Genomic DNA, 22558 nt, shown 5'->3' with positions numbered 1-22558 from the left:
AGTGTAACAAAAAATCTAAAAAACTAAAAAATCAAACATAAACCAAATTAATTCACTGGTTTGGTTCGATGATTGTTTAGTACAAAATTAAACATGTTGGTTTATATTCTAAGACAATCGAAAAATATTGGTTTAGTTCAAAAAAATGAACCGAACTAAGAGTATATATACTGCATTTGAAGGACTATGAGGTCCAATGCGGAAGCGGGATTGTTCCTAATTTCAATTTCATAGAAAAGTAAATCACAGAGAAACACAGTTATGCATTCTACAAATTTTACGACATGTAGAAGAAATTAAGGTTAGAAATATACTTACCTTTGAAGAATCAATTCTTCACAATAATCCTCCTCGAATAGTCACGAAATCTTCTCTTGATTATGAACAAGTTGTTGGGTTGTATGTCCTAAGACTCACAGTTTGTGATGTTAAACATATTCTATTATCAATAAAGATGTTATTGACGTTTATTCAATAAAACTGTTATTGAATATGTGAATTGCACTTGTAAAGTCTAAATCCAATAAACTAAAGATCCATGGCTATTATATGAATACATGAACTTTATATGAAGACATAAAAGTGGATCAAGTTCAGTAAATAGCGAAAATGGTCTATAGTATACGAATAAGGCTGGGTACCTTATTCTGGTAATACTATCAGATGTGGCCCACTCTGTAGTTGTTACAATTTGTTATAAAGTGCTACAAACGAAGTGATTCTGATTTGTTCATATAATGACATGAGAAGCGGGAGCATCCTATGCAATGAATTTGCATAAGATCGGACCAAAAATTAAGTCACTCTTACTTTATAACGTTGTTTATTGTTTAAGACTGACTATTTTAAAGCGATGACCTAGGTAACTTGACCTTAATCCTAAGCTAACTGTGAACTCCTGTTTATTCGAGATTGTCCTTAGATTTGCATGGGTGAGGGTTGGCTCAATAGCGTCGGCTCAATAAGCCTCCTATACAAATAGATATGCATTTAAATTTAATTACAGCATGCTTTTACACGAAAATGGGTTTTAAAAAACCTCACATTGAATAATCTTTCTTCCTGTTTCCTTCCCTCGAACAGTCACGTACAACTTGAAGACCTTCTTCAAGAATTTTTCGAACCAAAACCTAGACACAACCATAATGCTACCTTGGTATTCTCGGGGTGAGAACCTAAGAATGGTGGGCTTTGACTATTTTGGTTAGGAGGGAAAATTCTTGAGGTGGAGGAATAAGATTGAGAGCTTTCTCACAAGACAAACTCATAGAAATTTTCTGTAACAACACTCTCAATCGTTCGACAGTAATCGTACAGTAGTAGAGAAAGAAAAACTATTTTTCTTTTTATTCCTCTTGCCATCGTCGAGTGTGCGATCATGATAGGACTCGAGGAAGAAGCCCCGGCTAACTCCGTGCTAGCAGCCGTTACGAAGTCAGAATCGAATCTTTTTGTTGGCTTTCCCAATTCATTCGTGAATCGTAGTAGACTTCATGAGAGGTCATTCGGGGGTAGATAGGAGTTAATCCATAATGGAAGATATCAATTTGAATATCTGCCCGAATCTGATTAATAAAGAATAAAGTTACAAAACATAATCACCCACTAAAGTGGGAGGAGAGAAAAGATGGGGAAAGGAGTTGTAACTCCCTTCCTTATTATTCAAATAATAATAATATAATATAAATAAATATGATAACTAACTTATCATATTATATTATATTAAATTATATGTTATATCAAATATAACATATAACCTATAGTTTTAATATTGTATCACATACAATATAAACTATAGATTCCTTTCTCTATTATATCACATTTCATATAAATCATATTTATATTAAATTTAACAACTATGAATCACATTCATAGAAAATATATTTAAATTTCATTCAAATATTAATTTCCTACTATTAAGCTATAATGTACCAAATACATTATGACAATTATATCACATATAATTGAAACTATACAATTAAATCCCTCTATTAATTTGAAAAATTCAAATTAATTCAAAATTGATTCTCAACTAAATCCTTTTGAGCTACCAAGGGGACCTCATAGATCTGTAGCTTGAAGCTCCAACAGTACATGAATAATTAATTAAACTCAATTATATTATTCATCATCCGTTAACTGTCAAACATTCCACTAAAGACCGACAACTGTACTTTTCGTACTACATATATATTTTTGTGTCTATTTGATATAACTAATCAACAGTACGAAGACCCTTCACAAATTGCTCATAAGTACAACTGGGTCAAAATACCATTTTGCTCATGTAGTTACATCTAACTCCTTATGTACCACCGATCCCTCTAATGAACAATAGATCATAGTCCCATTATGACTAAGTCCCTCTCGAGCCAAGAGAGGGTGTGGCGTCACATTGTTCAAGACTCGGAACTAGCCCTTGAGGGAGCAATTTATCTACTTACCCCTACCTCGGGGAAGGAGTGAATTCCATCTTGTGTAGCTGTGTTCTTAGCTCCCCAATCAAAAAAATCCCCGAAATGGTAGGCTTGTTGAGTCGGCGATGTGGCCACTCTCACCCATACAAATCAAAAGACCGCTCTCATAGGCAGGAGTTCACAACTCACTTGGGATTCAGGTCATGTTACCTATGGTCATCTTGGTCAAATGTAAGTCTCTATTATGAATGGTGTTATATAACGAGACTAAACATTTCGTGGTCCGGTCTTATATATTGGGATTGGTGTCCTAATTCTCCCGGAGTCTCGTAGTTTGTAAACTGTACACATTGTTATGAATAAAATAAGAGTTATTTTATTTGGCATTTACTCATATCCAATAAACAAAGCTCCATGGTTACTATATGTAAACTTAAGCATGTATAAGAGATATACAAGTGAATCATGCCTTAAGTGATCTAAAAAAAAAAGGTTTGTAGTATAAGGATTAAGGACGGATACCTGATCCTGGTGACACTACATATACGACCCACTTTGTAGAATTTGCAAATGTTGTGAACTACTACAGATGGTAGATCCTGACCATTCATGTGGAAACATGCAAGTGGGGGTGTCTTATACAAAGAGTTTGTATAAGACCAGACCACGAGATGACTAGTCTCTTTATGTAACGCCATTAATACTTGAGACTTATATCTCACCTAAACGACCATAGGTGACATGACCTCAATCCTGAGTGTTTTGGAACTCCTGCCTTTGAGGACAGTCCTTTGATTAGTATGAGTGAGAGTGGCCAGATTGCCAACTCAACATGCCTACCTTTTTGGGGATTTGGCTGATTTGGGAGCTGGGAACTTAGTTACATAGGATGGAATTTACTCCTTCCCCGAAGTAGGGGTAAGTAGATAGATTGCTCCCTTAATGGTTGATTCTGGGTTTTGAACATAGTGGCCACAGCTTCTCTTTGGAAGAGAGGACTCAATCATAGTAGAACTATGACTTATGTTCATTAGAGGGATCAGTGGTACTTAAGGAGTTAGATGTAACTATAGAGGCATAATGGTTATTGGCCCAGATGTACTTATGAGCGATCTGTGAAGGGTTATCGCACTGTTGATTGGTTGATATGGACACAAAATATATATGTAGTAAGGAGAGTGTAGCTGTCTGTCTTTAGTAGAGTATCTTCCAGTTAACGGATGGTGGATCCCGTCGCTAAGAAGTTTAGTCAGTTATTCACGTATCGTTGGAGCTTCAAGCTACATGTCCATAAGGTCCCCTTAGTAGCTCAATGGATTCAAGTCGAGAATGAGTTCTTGGTGTTGATTTGAAATGTTCAAATTGACAAGAGGAAATATTATATATGATATGATCGATGTGATGTATGAGATACATCAAGTAGAGGATTAATGTAGATGAAATTTACATTAAGTACCATGAAATAGAAAAAGAGCTATGGTTTATTTGTTTCATGAGATGAAATATTAAAACTATAGGTTATAAATATAATATGGTAAGTTGGTTATCGTATATATTTATAATAATATTAATTATTGGATAATTATCTCTTTTTCTCTAATAACCAATTGAGTGGGAGGTTATTAGTGGTTTTCATGGTAGCACTGAGATAAAAGGAAAAATGTTTTCCTAAATTTAGAAGATTTTGCAAGAGTTGCTATTCTCTAAAAACTCACAGTTGGCTGTCAAGTGAATTGGATTCACTAAAAGATAGCACAAAGAGAGACTAAACGATCGTGGAGTGACACTATACGATAGTTCACTCAGCTGGTCATAGCTAAACGATTGCATGCCTTTTGCTATACGATAGTTTGCCTTCTGCTAAACGGTTGAGCATTCGTCTATACGATAGACTCTTGTTATCTCCCACTTACTCAATCGTCTACATGATTATTATTCCTCTGGTCTCTTCCTCTAACCAAGTCCGCATAAAGCCCATACTTCTAGATTCTCACACCAAAAATACCAAGGTAGCCATTGTGGTGGTGTCCTCACTCAACTCGATTGAGTTCGAGGTTTTTGAGGCCGTTCGTTGGGTTCGTGATCTTGGAGATCATTGAGTTCGTGTTCGTTGTGATCCCGCTGTGTTGCAGTCACTGTGTTCGAGCATTCATGTGTTGTTGTCTTGGAGACTGATCGAATGTTCGTGATTAATGGAGTTTGAAGCATGAGTCTTCAAAAGTATATATAATCTTTCCCTTGATTATCTTGTAAGGGTGTTGTAATTTCAATTGTGCATGACTGGTTAGTTTCCGTTTCTTGACTATAATTCTGTATGTTCAATTTTAAGTGGAATTTGGAACGATCATTCTACTATTCAGGGAAATCCTCATGTTTGATTTCCTTCATATACAAACTCTTTTGTATAGAATATCCCCCCTCGCATGTCTAATACATGAATGTTTAGGATCAGATCATTTGTAGTACTTTCCAACAATTGTAATACCTACAAAGCGGGTCATACTCATAGTCTCACAAGCATAAGGTACCCAACCTTATCCATCTACTACAAACCATTTAGGTTATCACTTAAACATGATCCACCCGTATGTCTCCACATACATGTTTAAGTTATAAAGATAACCTTGGATGTTAGTTTATTGGTTTGTGGTTAATGCAACTAAAATACATCATATTTTATAGTCAAAGTGAATAAAATATCATATATTTTATTAATCACATAATGAGTTTGTTCATACAATGTTTACAAACTATAGGACTCTACGAGATTTAAAGCATCAACCCCAACACAATAGACACCAGATCAGGGGCGAAGCAAGACAATCTGTCAAACTCCTCTTCGTACTCCTCTACTATCATGGCCCCATATTTCAACTTTATAAACTCAGCCTACTTGTTGTACCTCACGTGAGCAGAGAAGTACTTCTAGTAGAACTGCTCTTTGAATTAGTCCCACGTTGCTTGGTCCCCATTAGCTTCGATCATTCTTTCGGCTGAGCACCACTAGCACTTGACATTATCGACGAGAACAAAGGCAGCACACTGCAACTTCTACTCTTCTGAGCACTTCATGTATTGAAAAATCCCTTCCACACTGGATAGCCACAACTCTGCTTTAGTGGAGTCTTTCAGGGATACGTTAAACGTCAGAGGGTCATACTTTTTGAAGTCCCGTAGATATTCGACCTCTAAGGAAGGGCCTACCACAGTTTAATTCGGTACCTTGTCTTGATTCTGAACTTGGGGTGTCGGAGTTGGCGGGGTAGCACCTGTTGCGACTATGCGTGCTGAGCTATCTGCTCGGCCACAATATCCTTTAGCTGCCCTACCACAACATGCGTGACGACATTCCCAATAGTTGCAGCCATGACAGTGTACTCTGTCGGAATCTCTGTGGGTGATGGTCCTAGCCGGGGTACGGTCAAATTTCGAGGCCCATTTCTTGCTCTAACACTTTGTCAAGTTGCCCCAGAAGGGTCAAAAGGCGGTGGGTCCCGTATCTATTAGCTTTGCACCTCAGGGTCTTGTACGTCAGGGTCCTACTTCACAATAACATTCTTACCTCGACTACCCCTTCCTCTAGTTCGTGGTGCCATACTTGATAACCACACGAAACGCTTAAAAAAAATTCTTGCAAGGAAACCCATCAAATACAACTATACAATAAGTAAAGTTTCATGCATAATTCCCTAAAGGACTTAAGGGACGTACCTAGTGATGACGAGAAATCCGTTTGTGGCCATAAGGAACATTTTGGACTCACTATGTAAGTCAGTCTACAAAACCTAAAACTTAAGCTCTGATACCAACTGTAATAACCTAAATCTATATTATGTTTCTAGGACGCTACTATGTGCATGCATAGGTTTGACGATGAAATCCTCGAGAAAAAATTAAATAAAAGAATTAAAACCTTTATTTCATTAAATTAAACTAAATAATAGATAAATTCTAAAAACACTGTTCGGGGTATCCCTGACCCAAAATTTAAAATAAATATCAATTAAACAAATTAAGAAATGAGATAAAGGAATATCCATAAATTTTGAAATACTAAACTCTTAGATCAGACCCTATCAGATGAAACCTAAGTGTAGAAACGACAAGATGTCCAAATGGCCAAGGTCACGGATCTCTCTTGTCATTCTCCGATCTATCTCTACCTTTACCTGGAAAAAAAACATGAAAGGAAAAGGATGAGTATATAAGTATACTTAGTAAGCGACCCATTACTGGGCCCACTCAGTGATCTATTAGCCTTCCCATCGAGACTCAAGTGCACAATAGCATCGTAGACATAGACATGGGCACAATCATAAACATAAGTGGTGAACCTAAGGGAACATTGTACGTAGGTATAAGGTGTGGCCTGAAGGCTCACAACATGTGATGTACATAGCCTGATGGAAGTGCTAATAGTCATTAACAGTCTCATATAGGGGTAAACGTACAATCAAATCCTAAATCATGCTTAGGTTTCATGACAGTTTCACAATTTACCCATCATTCAAACACTACAACAACAAATACTATCGAAATTCCATGACATAAGCGTAAGCTTCAAAAAAAAGTTCAATTGACCAACAAGCATGTAAAAAAAAAAAAAAAATTCGAAGCCAATGTAGAAACCAATACTTAATGCATACTTGAGTTTGGGACCAAACCAGTAGTAAATCACTTACCTTAAATTAAACATGCGTAAGCAATTTAATTTCTCCTTTTAGCTTTGAGAGACCCTAAATCAACCACTACTACCTGAACCAAAAATCAATTGAACTTATTAGACTTAAATCCATACTTAAAATTATCTTAAACTTCCTCAAGTCATCTACCCCAAAATATAAAATAACCCCTAAAACCACCAAATGTCAATAATAGACCTATCCTTAAGTGAAGTTTAATTCCAAGGATTAAAGAGCCCAATTCCATCAACCATCATCGTTACTAAGAGATTTCCAAGGATTACTACTCACCAAAACTCCTTTGAAGCAACCTCCAACTACTGGACAGCAAGCCCACGATTTCCACAACTCAAATCTAACAAGATAACACCAAGAGCCAGGTTGGGAATTTATTGGGCAACAACGAAACGACCAAGGACAAGCCTAAAATGTTCCAAATCTTAACAAACAGTAGAATCTGACGGAAACTGACCATGATCCGACGATAGACGGGGCTATCAGCGTCAGTTCGGTGAACGAGCGCTTGGGCTAGGCTGGCGGCGCGGCAAAATCGTAGGGACAAGGGAGCGGCGGCGGCTCGACAAGGAACACGTGGCGCGGGTGAACAAGTGACTAGGGTCCGATGAGGGAGCGGCGGTGTGGTGCAGATGATTGACTGGGGCGCGAGTCGAACGGCCGACAAACACGACACGGTTTCACCTCTGGCATGGGCTTGACAATGCAACACAGACGGTAAAGGGGGGAGGCGGCGAATACACACAGGAGAAGAAGGCCCTTCTTCTTCTAAATTCTTTTTTTTTTTTCTTTACTTCATGCAAACCGAGGTTCCCCATTTAAATAAACAAAACCCTTAAACCCTAATTTCTTTTATATATATATCTCCCATTTTCCTTCTTCCAAAACAAAACTCAAACCACCAAATTTCATTTTAACAAATCTTCTCCAAACAACTACCAATTTAACTGTACCAAACAAATCATTCAATTGTCTAAGTTTTGGCCTTGAATTAAAAAAAAAATCCAATAATTTTATAAACTAATTTAAATTTACCTAGATCCTGAGATGTTACAACAAGAATCTTTTTTGTACCTTTTTTAAAATTTTAAGGATATTTTTGAAAAGAATAGTTTAGATACAAAGTGTAATGTTGAAGGACATTTTGTACGAAGACATATAATGTGAATATTAATAAAACAAACAGCGTTATAAATTATAACCGTCGTTGAGTTGCACCCACATCCCAATTCCCAAGCTTTCGCAAGAATCGCCAAACGCCAAGAAGGGAAAACTGGACTTTTTTTAATTTGGCAACTAAGGAAAGTAGTGACGACTCATCCAAATATTTGACATGTCTTTATTCTACTCGACTACTCCCCACATCCTTCCACGTTTCCAATCAATTAAAATTTTTTAAAATAAAAGCTACATTATATATCGAAATTTCTTACGTAATAACAATTTTCAATCAAGATAATACAATACCTCAATACATTTTTCAAATTTACAGAAGTATTATGATCTAAAATTCAACCAATTCTAAAATATAAAGACTATGATATTTTAATCTAAATATTATCATTGATATTTCATAAATATTTCAAAATTTATTTTTAAAGTATAAATACTTTTTATTTTCAAGGAAAATTAAGACTTGAAATATTGGTGGTTACCTAAAATGGTATGATGTAATAATTCAAAATTTCATACTAAATCATTACCATAGTAATTCTTGTTTCAATTTTCGTATGAAATTCTATAAGATATATATTCTTTCGATAATTTTTAAACATTTATAAAAGATAAAAGGTAATATTAAACTTGAAAGTAATTGAAGTGATTTTTTACAAAATCTCGTTCAATTGATACAATTGTATGTTTTCTGGATCCGAAAAGTGTAAATGGATACACTTCCAAAAATCCACCTTCAAAATTATGTAGCCCGGAAAATTTGGGGTGTGAATTGATAATTTTTTTCCAATATTTTATAATTTAAAAAAAAAAAAAAAAAAAACTGAGACACCGATCAATTCACACACTCCGTGTAGCTGTCTCCACAAAGAAACTAAATTCTGCAATTTGTCAATCCCATTTCCACATTGCACAAGAAGCTCTGATTTAGGAAACCCAAAATTCAATTCCCAAAATCTAATTTTACCAAATATGAAAAACTCAGAGAAGCTCATTTGGGCTCCGGCCACCGGATCCCCTCACTCCCGGTCACTCCCAAAACTCTTAATCTTCCTCATCCTGTTCCTCTCCGTCACTTACATCGTCTACACCCTCAAACTCCTCTCCTCCGACGAACCCTGTCCAGACGCCGACGAACCCATCACACTCAACAAACAACATCTCTCCATCCCTTCAATTTCATCCCCGATCAGAAATCAAACAATCCCCAATTTCCCACTAAAACCCCACGTCCAAACCGAAATCCAAGACATAGTTTTCGGAATCGCCGCATCGGCCAATCTGTGGGAGAAGAGAAAGGAGTACATAAAGCTCTGGTTCGAACCCACCAAAATGAGAGCCGTGGTGTGGATGGATGGGCCGGTGGCTACGACAACAGAGGATTCGAAACTGCTGCCGCCGGTGGTGGTGTCAGGAGACACGGCGAGGTTCGCGTACAGGAACCGACAGGGTCGCCGGTCGGCGATAAGGATATCGAGGATAGTGGGGGAGACGGTGCGTTTAGGGGCGGAGAATGTGAGGTGGGTGGTGATGGGGGATGACGATACGGTGTTTGTGGCGGAGAATCTGGTGAGAGTGTTGAGGAAATATGATCATAAGGGGTTTTATTACATTGGAAGCTCGTCGGAGAGTCATTTGCAGAACATTCATTTGTCGTATGGAATGGCGTACGGAGGAGGAGGATTCGCAATCAGTTATCCGTTAGCGAAGGCGATAGAGAAAATGCAGGACGGGTGTTTGGAGAGATATCCGGGACTTTATGGGTCTGATGATCGGATTCAGGCTTGTATGGCGGAACTCGGCGTCCCACTCACTAAAGAACTCGGCTTTCACCAGGTGCGTCCCATTTTGTTTTCTCTTTCCTGCTCTTGCTCTGTTCTTCAGTGCTCTGTTTTTAAGTTCTTCAATCCTCTGTTTTTCAGAAACAAGATGAAACGGTTTTTTTTCCGTTTCTTGGGGTTGGAGTGGAGGGAAAGATTAGGACAATACTTGGCATCAGAGCATGCATCATGCATTCACTTAACTATCAAATCACAAAATTTTAAGTAACAATCTTCTTGGAATGGATATTTTAATACTTAGAGACTTTGTTTTTGTCTATGTGAGTGGGCAAAAGGGAAAGAGGTCTTCGTACGGAGTCGCACACTTACACATCGAAAGCTCCTTCAATCTCGAATAGAATGAATAGTGAGAAAGACTGTTCCAAATTCGATCAAATCGATCGAGAATTTCACAAATCGCATTCCCTGTCACAACAAGTCAATCCGAGGAAATAGAATCGAATAATCTACCTGATTTTTGCCTTATTAGGCTGTTATGCTATAGAGAAAGCGAAAGCTTTTACCCTACTAGTCTTAGATTGTTTGGATTAGCCTAGCACATTTCCACAAATCTCACTAGATAACTCATCTAATTCTACAACATTTTGGTGTAAAAAAAAAATCTATTGATATTTAATATGAGATAGTTGGTTATCATAGATTGGATCCATGATCTCGTATAAGGTCATACTACATATTTACTACTTGACCAATCTATGTGATGGTTAAGATTAGATGAGAGTGTTCCATTGTTTGCAGTTTTTTTTTTTTTAGTTAAAATACTATTTAGACGAATAAATACTAAATTTAGTATCACAAAATCACTTTTTATAAAAAAAATGGAAGTTTCATATGCAATAAATTTACTAAAATTTTATAGCGAAAATGTTGATATTTTTTTTTAAAAAAAACCAACAATAAATTAGTATTGGACTAAAATTAAACAAATATCAAAATACAAACTTTTTGAATATTTGTGTGATAAATTATGTCCAATTTATATATAACTTTTTAAGATTAAATTACAATTTTAATTTTGTTTATCTAATCTCTAAATTTAAAAGTGTCCAAGTCTCTAATAGATTTCTATATATTTTTTTTTTGGGTTAGCTTCTCAAAAGGGGTCGGTTCGATTTTTCGTCATTTTGGTAAATGAATAGATTTTAGTGTCTTTGGAATTTTGGGTAGGTTATTTATTATTCATATGTTAAAATGCCCTTTTGAAGAGAGTTTTGATTTGAATTTGGTAACTGCTATGCAATCCTCACTACAATAACTCTTAACTCAATTGATAACAAGGGTTGATAGTTTAATTTTTCTAAACATTCAAGGGGGAAATATGTATATTATAAATACAAAAAGTTATTTTGTAGCAACCCTTTTAATAAACAATGGATATAGATTTAGAAATTTGCATGTCTTCTAATAGTTATTAGATATGAATTCATAAAGTACTTCGCTAGGTTCTCTACAAAATTATCTCGTGACAGTTTTCGTTGATGATTTCTTTGTAAATGTAGAAACTTGTGGTCGGAAATAATATTTATAAATTTAATTTTTAAAAATCAAATATTTGTCAAACGGAGTCTAAATAATTAAATTAAAGCTTTAAAATCCATAAATGTGTAAAAATAAATTCAAACCATATAAATTTAATTAACACACTATTTACGACCTACTTGAAGTTAGTAGCTATTCACAAAACTTCGGAGATTTTTTTTTTTTTTGAGTGTTCAAATAACCTCTAACATATATATATATATATATTATAACTTAATAAATATTAAACTCATATATTTTTATGATGTTTGTTTGTTGTTTGTAATAGATATCTTAGATTTTTATATTTAACATTTGATTTTTATGAAATTTTAATTATTAATATGTGTTGTACACAATCTACATATTTTAAGTTAATAAAGAAGAAAATAAATAAATAACTCGACAATCCAACCCAATTCAACCCGATTTTTAAAGGTTCGGTTGGGTTGAGTTGGAGACCTTATTCGGATAATTCAGGTAGCCAACTCGATTAACCGAAATTTCAGATTGATCCAAAAAATCTCCTCAGTTCAACCAAACTCAACTCATGTAATTGATTAATCATTATTATGGTGGTAAAAGTTATGGTTGGTTCTCTCCCTATCCTGATGGTTGAAGTTAGAAGACATGTTAAAGTATTGATATAATATTAAAATTTACTTTCATCTATTGACTTAAGCTTTAGAATCTAACACATTTAATCCCTATACTAGTATACTCTATAAAAACCATCCTTCTACTTTCAAAATAGTAACAAAAAATTTAATTTCTACTGAAAGAAGAATGTCAGGTATTACCATGTAATGGCTCCATCTTTATAGTTTAGAACACATTTAGTTTATCATCAAATTTATCTACATATGTAATAACACTCCCTATAGAACTTAATTTAGTTCAAATTTTAAAATCCATGTACTAGAAGTTTATATAGCGAAGCTAGAGACTAAATCGAATGTACACTTACTAACTAAATTAATATAAACTAAATTTTAGAGATTAAATAACAAAATTGAGTTGAAAATCGCTTTTGGGTCCATATAGTTTTGTGGAAGTATCTCTTGTTTTAATTTTTCTTGAAAATTTAGTCTTTGTTCTTTAAAGTTTGTTACAACTTAGTATTACTATCGGATGGGATTCTCTTGCTTTGATAAACTAACTAGGGACTCAAAAAATTTACAAACTACAAAGCTACATTATTAAAATCTCATTTGATAACCCTTCATTTTTTTCTTTTCTATAGTTAAAATATGTTTTCTCTTAATTTTTTAAATGGTGTTCACATATGTTGAAGTAAAATAGTTAAAATCTACGTGAAATTTCAACAACAAAAACTATTTTATTTTTTATTTTTTAAAACATCGATAAGAAATTTAAATGTAGGACAAAATTTAGGGTGGAAGAAATGGATATGTAACGTATGAATGATTGAATTATAATAAAGAGAAAATGAGGTTGAAGTTGGAGCCACGGTGGCAGGTAATGGTAAGCGTAAGCATAAGTGGGGCAGTGAGTTGGTGAGGCTGGTTTTATTTGGAGATGTTTGAATTTTGAGGTGGTGAGTTCCCCAATGTTTTCTCCATAATTTCACATTCTACCTATTGCCTGGAATTTCTTGGGACCCTCGTAATCAATTTTGTCCTACCTTACAAGCTCTTTTTATAATTTTATAATTTCACTTTCAATTTTATTTACTTTTAATTTTGATTTATTTTATACTAATCATTTTAGTTCATTCATTTTTATTTTATTCAATTTTTAAATGACTAAAATGGTTAATTTTTTAAAATAGATTAATCTTAGAATGAATCAAAGTTAAAAGTATATGGACTAAAATGAATATTTTTAAAGTATAGAGACTTTTCCAAATTTTCGAGTTGAAGGTATCTCAATTTACTTTTTTGCTCTACCTTTTCTCTTAGCGTGTAAATATATCACTCTCCATATGTTATTATATAACTAAAAGGGCAAATTACCCTTGAAGTATGGTGATAGTTGCAAATCCATCTTTAAACTTTCAATTTTAAAAATTCAGCCATCAAATTTATATGAGTGTTAAAATTGGGTCGTATTGGACCTTCAAACTTACATAATTTTATAAATTATAATGTTTATATAAGTTTGAGACTTCAAATTTTATCATCTGTAGGTTCAATTTCTACAATTATTGTAAGCTTGAGAGTTTAATTTTAATACTTGTAGAAGTTTAGGGAAAATTTTTTACAATTGAAAGTTTGAAGATGTAATTACTACCATCATATTTTTTATTTTTGTAATTTTTCCTAATTAAAATAAATATTGCCAGTCATATATATAATTTTTTTTTGTTATATCGTAGTTCTTGTAACTTTTTAACCAAGATATTCAAATTTAATTTTAAATAAATATTTTTTTAAAAAAAATCTTAAATTATGTTATATTATTTTCTTGAAAAAATAATTTATAAAATAATATAAATTATACTAATGTAAAAAGAAATTCAAGTAGACAAAAACAAATATCTTATATAAGTTCGACCCATTTTAAATTAATTATAAATTAATAAATAGTTATAAGGGCATTCTTGAAATATTATGTAAATTAAGACATTCTCGAGTAAAAGTCCTACGTAGTTATCAAAATATTTCTAGATATCTACAAAAATATTCCTACAAAACAAACATTTTTAGAGATTTCGGACGTCTATAATTCTGGACATCTAAGTATCATTTCCAAAAATCAAACTGTCCCTTTAGAATAAGAAATTCAATGAAAATAAAGTTGTATGTTTGTTTAAAACTACAGTAATTGTGAAACATCCCTGAGTTGAGTTTGTGTAAACAAATCCTTTTATACAAAAAGAAAAAACATAGGTGGGTTGCATCAGCGCACCCCGACTGTTTTATCACAGTTTGCATGTGGCAAATTTTTCCTTTTTTATTTTTTTAGGGTAGATAGGTATAGCTCAGAAGGTACTCAAGTGAAGTTTTTATGGTACAAAGAATGCGTTTGTTAATACTTCATTCATGCACTTGAGATGTCCATGTCCATACGTTGTTAATGGATTCATAACAAAGTATACACTTAACACTAAAACTAATATACCTGTATTTTTCTCGGCCAAAACTCGAATCAGTACGACGTTTATGGCAACTTGTTCGGGCTACTTGCAGCGCATCCAGTGACTCCCTTGGTATCGCTACACCATCTCGACATCGTTGAGCCCATCTTCCCAGACACCACAAGACTCGAAGCTCTCCATCGACTCTTAATTCCAATGCGGCTGGACTCAGCAGCCTTGATGCAGCAATCCATCTGCTACGACAGAGCTAGGGGGTGGACCATCTCCCTCTCTTGGGGATTCACAGTCCAAATATTCCGTGGCATTTTTTCGCCCCGAGAGATCGAAATGCCTTCGAGAACATTCCTGAACTGGTACCGAAAAGCCGATTACACTGCCTATGCATTCAACACTCGCCCTGTTACCAGAAATCCCTGCCAGAAGCCCTTCATCTTCTACTTTTCAAATGCCACTCTCAACTCCTCTGCTAGCCTTACTGTGACCGAGTATGTGAAAGACCGTTCACAACATCCGTTTTGCAAATGGAAGATGGCTGATCCTGCTCACCTTCAAATGGTCATGGTGTTTAAGAAACCAAACCCCAACCTTTGGGATTCTGTAAGTATTTCACCACCGTTTTCTTCTTCTGAACTTTATAATTACTGTGCATGTTTGAAAGTGATTTTGGTTAAAATCACTCTGAAACATATCTTCAATCATTTGAAATCGACTCAATGTTAAATTTTATCTTTTTAAACGCATTTTTCATATTATTAAAAAGAATTTTTGAGTAATTTTAAAAATAATAAAAATGATTTCAACAATTTTAACAACTTTAAAATCACTCATAAACTAAGTTTGGAATGGCTTTTCCGTACTTCAAAAACTGTTTTTAAGCACTTATACCGTCATTCCAAACAAACCCTTTAATCTTTACTTTGAGAAATACATTTGGTCCATATATTTTGGTTGCTGTACTCACTTTTATGTAGTCTGAACTTTCATAAGTAATGAGAACCTAAGTGTGAAAAATATCAATGGTGTATGTTATTATGGTTTGACTAAATTTTTCTAACGATGCGAGGGTGGATTTGTTGTTGTTGTTCTCAGGCTCCAAGAAGGAATTGTTGCAGAGTGATGGGAATGGAGAAGGAAGGAGTGTTGGTTGTTGATGTGGGTACTTGCAGGGAAGGGGAGATCAGTGACTGATTTAATTAATTTTATCTTTTTACTATTATTATTATTATTATTATAAAGGGAGGCTCTTTTGACTTTTGCTTTGTTCATTCATGATTTCATTTCTGCTTTGGAGGGTCAATTCAATTTCTTTGACAGCTAAATGGTTTAGGCTAGTTTGATAAAGATTACTCCGAGGTTAGGAAGAATATATGAATGAACCCATATCACATCCAAATGAGAGAACCAATATCTACAAGGTACATTTTACTTTGCAATGGTTCGATAAACAAACTTAAGTTCTTCTTCGACTTGCGCTTCTTCTCCTTGCCAATTTGTAATTTAAGTTTTTGGCTTAATTATTTCTTTATTTTTAAGTTTGTTTTTCTTTAAGTACAAATGGGTGGAAGTTAAAAATGTGAGGTTGAAGGATATGGCTTGATTCACACTGTGGACGATAGCACTTAGACAAGGTAAATGATAGCGTCAAACATAGACGATAGCGTTTGTAGAGGTAGACGATAACGTTTGCGAGAGGTAGACGACAGCTTTAAGAGATAGGAAATTTCGTGTAGACAACTGCGACAGGAGGTAGACGATATCGTGTAGACGATAGACGATATCGTGTAGACGACCGCGACAAGAGGTAGATGATATCGTATAGACGACTGCGACAAGAAGTAGATGATAGTATCAAAAAAGGTAAACGATAGTTTCAATCAAGTAGACAATGGGCAGTAAATGACCGTGACAAGCCAACTTTTCCTTTAAGATTTCTTGTATTTGAAATGTACATAGGTGATGTATTTATACAATATGGAATCCCTAATTTGGGAATGCAAAAATAACTCAACAAATACAAATAGTTAGATATTTGGTTGTAACCAACCTATTCCTTTGGTAAGCCATATTCTTTTGGTAGATAGGCAAGACTTTATGTGTTGGCATCCTTAATATCCTTAACATTCCTCCTTAAACGAGAGGGTAGTTCTACTACACCGAGTTTGGATCGAAGGTGGAAGAACTGTGAGTGTGTTAAGGTCTTGGTGAGGCAGTCAGCGATTTGGTTGGAGGATGGTACATAATGAACATCAAGCTGACCACTGAGGACTTGATCATGAACGAAGTGAATGTCGATCTCAATGTGCTTGGGATGGACGGCTAGAGCACCGGCGTTGAGGTTGTCATACCACAGGACAGGAGCCAACTTATGTTTGACACCAATCTCAGATAGTAGTTGTTGCACCCAGATGATTTCTGTAGAGGCATGAGCGAGCACTCTATATTTAGACTCTGTGCTAGACCGGGCGACAACAAATTGTTTCTTGGAGGACCAGGAGACAAGATTACCTCTAAGGAAGATGCAATAAGCAGCAACTGATTTTTGATCGTCTATGTTGGTTGCCCAATCGGCATCGGAGAAGGCTAAAATAGAGAGGTCAGACCCATGTTGAATATAGAGGCCAAAGTGTCGAGTGCTACTGACATATCTTAGAACTCTCTTCACTGCTTGCCAGTGAACGTCCGTAGGTTGCCTTAAGTACTGGCTTAGATGATTAACCATATATGTAATGTCAGGTCTCGTGGTGGTTAAGTGCTGTAGGGCGTCAATCATGCTCTGATAGATATAGAGATTGTCAAGAGGAGTGTCATCGGAGATAGAGAGTTTCTTGTTTAGAACACTTGGAGAGGGTGCCGATTTTAGATCTCTAAGGTCAAGGCGGTGAAGTATGTCCTCGACATATTTTTCCTGATTCAGTAGAACTCCATTAGGGACAGTGTGCAATTGGACTCCAAGGAAGTAATGGAGTTAGCCAAGATCTTTTAGAGCAAACTTGGAGTATAAGGCTGTTACAAGCTTGTTGATTGCCTGTTGATCGGTGTCGGTGATAATACATCATCAACATATACTAGTAAGAGTATCAAGGCAAAAGTGCTCCGATATATGAAGAGAGATGTGTCAGACTTAGCATTCTGAAATCCCCAACTACATAGTGTTGTTTTCAGTGTGTTGTTCCAGGTCCTTGACGCTTATTTGAGGCCATATATGGCCTTATGTAAGCGACAGACATGATTTGGTAGTTGAGGATCAACAAATCCTTGTGGTTAGCACATGTAAACTTCTTCATCGAGGACGCCATTAAGGAAGGCGTTATTGAAATCTAACTGTCCCAGCTGCCATCCTTTGGATATCGCAAGGCTAATGACAATCTGGATGGTGGATTCCTTTACCACTAGACTAAACGTCTCAAAGAAATCAATGCCCGGGTTTTGATGGAGGCCTTTTGCTACGAGGCGTGCCTTGTAGCGTAGAATGGATTCATTAGGACTCTTTTTGATTCTGAATACCCATTTATTGCCAACAACGTTCATTGACGATGACGAAGGAACCAAAGTTCAGGTCTGATTGTTCATTAGTACTTGAAATTCATCACCCATTGCTTTGTTCCACTGCGTGGTTTTGAGCGCATCACTGACTCAGGTAGGTTTGGTTAAGAACCAGTCTTTTTGGGTTTGGGACGAAAATATTTTGGGTTTTAAGATGCCTGCCTTTCCTCGGGTAATCATGGGATGAGTAGACACGGGCACAGAGTATGGGATAGCATCAAGTGAAAACTGGGAAGGGGACGATGAAGGTGAACTATCAGTGGGTTGGGCAGTAGAAGATGGTGAGTCAGGTGGTAAACAATCGGAAGCTACACGATCAGTGGGTAAGTGGGTGGTGGGTAAACGATCGTTGGGTAAATTATCGGTAGGTGAACGATTGTAGGGTGAGCGATCACTGAGTAAGCAACTGGTAGGTAGACGATCAGTGGGCTGGTCACTAGACGATGAGGGTAAACAATCTTCGGGTACACAATTGGTGGGTAGACGATCAGAGGAAGGAGGTGGGAAGGTTGGGTTATCTGTAGAGGTATTAGCTGGTGATTGGGTATGGGTTGTTCTGACAGTTGGTGAGGATGAGGTTATAGACATAGAGGGCATGAAGTCACTGTGCGGTGTGTCCTGACTGAGGGGTAGCTGGGAAACCAAGTGGACGACAACTGCTTACTTGGTTGGTCTGCAAGCTGAAGGAGACACCTGACAAGGAAAGTCCGTTTCATCAAACACAACATGCCGAGAGATGAATAGCCTGCCATTGACGTTAAGGCATTTATAGCCTTTGTGATTCACAGTCAGACCGAGATAGATGCATTTCTCTGTGCGATAGCTCAACTTATGTGAATTGTTCGGTCTCAAGCAGGGGAAACATGCACACTCAAATATTCGAAGCTCCTCGAACCTAAGCTTCTTTTTTAACATCATTTCCATTGGAGACTGTCCATTTAGGATAGAGGTAGGAAGGCCATTAATCAGCAGAGTTGAGTATAAGAATGCATCCCACTAATGATGTAAGGGAAGATGTGCTTGGGCTAGTAGAGTTAGCCCTGTCTCAACTATGTGTCTGTGCTTCCTCTCAGCCCTTCCATTTTGTGCTGACGTATATGGACAAGTGTATCTGGAGCAATACCAAGCTGATGACAGACTTTATGTATCTTAACAAATTCTCCACCATTATCCGACTGTAGGAACTTGATCAGTGTATTGAACTGAGTTTGTACCATGGTGAGAAAGTATTGAAAAGTTGTCAGTGTGTCACTTTTTAACCTCAGAGGATAGATCCATGTATACCTGTTGTGATCATCAACAAAGATAGCATAATATTTGTACCCATCTGTTGACAAGAGAGGAACTGGATCCCACATATCAGTATGTATAAGTTCAAAGGTTGCAGATGCTCTTGAGTTAGAGTTAGGGAAAGTTAAAGAATACGATTTTCCATAGCTACAAGAATCACAAAAGTTGAGCTCTTCATTAGATAACATAGGGAGATTACAACTTTTGATAATAAACTCTAGTGTTTTTTATGAAGGATGGCCAAGCCTTCTATGCCATGTAATCTTAGACACCCTATGCTTCGAAGATATGCTAAGAGCAGACAGATCTTTATTCTTGTGCATTGGTTGCGATGGTACTCCGTTTCCTACTAACTTCGAGTTGACTTCTGCACCCTCTAACTGATACAGTCCATCTTTAAGCATTCTCTTCATTATCGTTTGTCCCGTACCCTTGTCCTTAACAAGACAGTAATCCGTGTGAAATTCAATAAACACGTTATTGTCTTTTGTTAGCTTAGATATGACCAAATGTTTTGCTATGACAGACACACATAACATATCATTCAGTTTCAAATTGCAGGCATCACTAGACAAACATGCAGTTCCAACATGAGAAATTTTTAGAGTATTACCATTAGCTACAGTGACTGCTTCAGTACCTGAGTATTCAATCGGATTGCCAAGATTGTTGAAGTCTGAGGTAACATGATTAGAGGTACCACTGTCAGCATACAAATTTGCATGAGTCATGTTTTCTTGTCTTGTCAGAAAGGGGTTACTTCCATAAGCAGTGGCTAGGGCTATTAGGTGAGGTTGTGTATTTTTTGTCTGATTGTTGGGGAAGGGTTGTCCTTTGTTTTGAGGAGAATTGGGAACAAAATCTCTGTTATACCTGTTGAAGCAGTAGAACGCTATGTGTCCCACCTTCCCACAAACTTGACACACAGGTTTGTTATTGTTTCTTCCCCTGGCTCGATCTCTGCAATGGCCACCACCACATCGTTGTCCTCCCCTAGTAGACTGATTGTTGCTATTGGTCTTGTTGTTTTGGTTGACATGTCTAGTGTTTGTCATATTCACTGATGCATTATTGACTTGGTTGAAGCCTACTGTCGTCTTTTGGTTTGACTGATCTTCCAATCTCCTTTCATACAGGAGAACTTTTGACTGCATATCAAGCCACAATATGTACGCTCTCCCTTGAATTGTGGCCACGATGGCATTGCATTCTTCATTAAGTCCTAGTAGTACCTGTGAAACAAGAGCTTTTGGTGGCACAGGACTACCAACTTGCTCGAGATTTTCAGCATTCATTTTCATAATTCGAAGGTACTCTTCCATTTTCAAATTACCTTTTCTGGTTGTTTGAAGCACATGTCTCAGATAATCTTCTTCAGCCCTGGACTGAACACCAAAGAGTTATTGAATGTTGGTCCATGGATCCTTTGCACATTCACATCCCATCACTTGAATGGCAACCTCTGGTGTCATGGAGTTATACAGCCAGCCGAGGAGAAGTTGATCTATAGCTATCCACGCTTCATATTGAGGATTTACCTCAATTGCTGTTGACGAGTTGGAAGCACCATTGACGGAGCTTCCTTTTGTGCTGTGCGGAGCAGCTCTTGCTCCAGTCGATCCAGTTGGTATGCTCTCACCGACTGCAGGTTGCAGAAACATTGGGGGATAAACTTTTTTCCGTCAGGTGTCCTTCGAGTCGATAACTCCGAAGAATTGGAAGCGCTAAGTTTTTCCATAGGAGGAAATTGCTGCGATCAATTTTAATGAAGGTTATCTAATTGAGGAGTTGGTTCAAGGGTGGGCCGCTGAAGTTGGTTGTGCCGAGGGTGGCTCACAGGTTTCCTTGATTGACGTTAGTAATTATTTGCTCTGATACCAAGTTAAAAATGTGAGGTTGAAGGATATGGCTTGATTCACACTGCGGACGATAGCACTTAGACAAGTTAAACGATAGCGTCAAAGATAGACGATAGCGTTTGTGGAGGTAGACGATAACGTCTGCGGGAGGTAGATGACAACTTCAAGAGATAGGCAATATCGTATACACGACTACGACAGGAGGTAGACGATAGCGTCAGAAGGTAGACGATAGACAATATCGTGTAGACGACTACGACAAGAGGTAGACGATAGTATCAAAAAAGGTAAACGATAGTTTCAATCAAGTAGACGATAGGCAGTAAACAACAGTGGCAAGCTAACTTTTCCTTTATGATTTCTTGTATTTGAAATGTACATAGGTGTTGTATTTATACAATATGGAATCCCTAATTTTGGAATGTAAAAATAACTCAACAAATACAAATGGTTAGATATTTGGTTGTAACCAACCTATTCCTTTGGTAAGCCATATTCTTTTGGTAGATAAGCAAAACTTTATGTGTTGGCATCCTTAGTATCCTTAACCGTAGAAGATTTGAACCATGTAGATCTCTTTGATTCTCAGTACATACAGATGCTAATTAATCTAAACACTTCTTGACTATTTTTTTTAAGTTTTTTATTTTATTTAATATATTATTTTCATGTTTCAATTACTTTTAATTTATACATTTAGTTTTCATGTTTCGATTACTTTTATACATTTAGTTAATTAGCTTATATCATTCTTGTTTTATGTTTTAGTTTCCTTTTTATATATTTCAAGAGTATGCAAACAAAAAATGATCCGTGCTTGACTAAATTAAATAATATTAATAGGGTCATTGATATATATCATGAAATGCATAGTGTTGAATGATATTTTGATACCTTTACTTAATGGAAATAGTCATTTACATGTGTTTTACCCCAAACATGCAGTCTTAAATGGATAATTGATCATGTGAAGGTTCTTTATTATTATTCAAAGTAGATTGTTAATGGTTTTGGTTGATTTTATGAGCTTTTACAGACAATTTTGACTATTTTACAAAATTTGTTATCAATGCGTCGCCCAAAGTTTATGTGCTCGCTATTGGGTTTCGTGCCTTAAAAACTTGTAGCTAATTAATTATTTAATGCACCATTCACTTTG

At 36.1% G+C, this 22558-nt stretch overlaps 2 protein-coding genes across 2 annotated transcripts; one reads left to right on the top strand and one right to left on the bottom strand.

Moving 5' to 3' along the window:
• Window positions 1-9003: 9003 nt before the first annotated feature.
• On the top strand, window positions 9004-16239 carry LOC120074318 (uncharacterized). The gene is made up of 3 exons (XM_039027417.2): window positions 9004-10123; window positions 14762-15304; window positions 15797-16239. The coding sequence occupies exons 1-3, from the start codon at window positions 9260-9262 to the stop codon at window positions 15893-15895; spliced, it is 1506 nt and encodes a 501-aa protein (XP_038883345.1). The 5' UTR covers window positions 9004-9259; the 3' UTR covers window positions 15896-16239.
• Window positions 16240-16796: 557 nt separating this feature from the next.
• Window positions 16797-21201, bottom strand: LOC150038598 (uncharacterized). The gene is made up of 6 exons (XM_090313779.1): window positions 20989-21201; window positions 19796-20925; window positions 19535-19687; window positions 18915-18995; window positions 17984-18203; window positions 16797-17612 (listed from the first exon to the last, which is right to left on the bottom strand). Exons 1-6 carry the CDS (start codon window positions 21199-21201, stop codon window positions 16797-16799), a joined length of 2613 nt encoding a protein of 870 aa, XP_090169905.1.
• Between the last annotated feature and the right edge of the window lie 1357 nt (window positions 21202-22558).

Source organism: Benincasa hispida, chromosome 1 (assembly GCF_027475165.1).
Source record: "Benincasa hispida cultivar pf3 chromosome 1, pf3_genome.v1.1, whole genome shotgun sequence".
Taxonomy (NCBI): Eukaryota; Viridiplantae; Streptophyta; class Magnoliopsida; order Cucurbitales; family Cucurbitaceae; genus Benincasa; species Benincasa hispida.
This window is presented reverse-complemented; position numbering and strand designations above follow the sequence as displayed.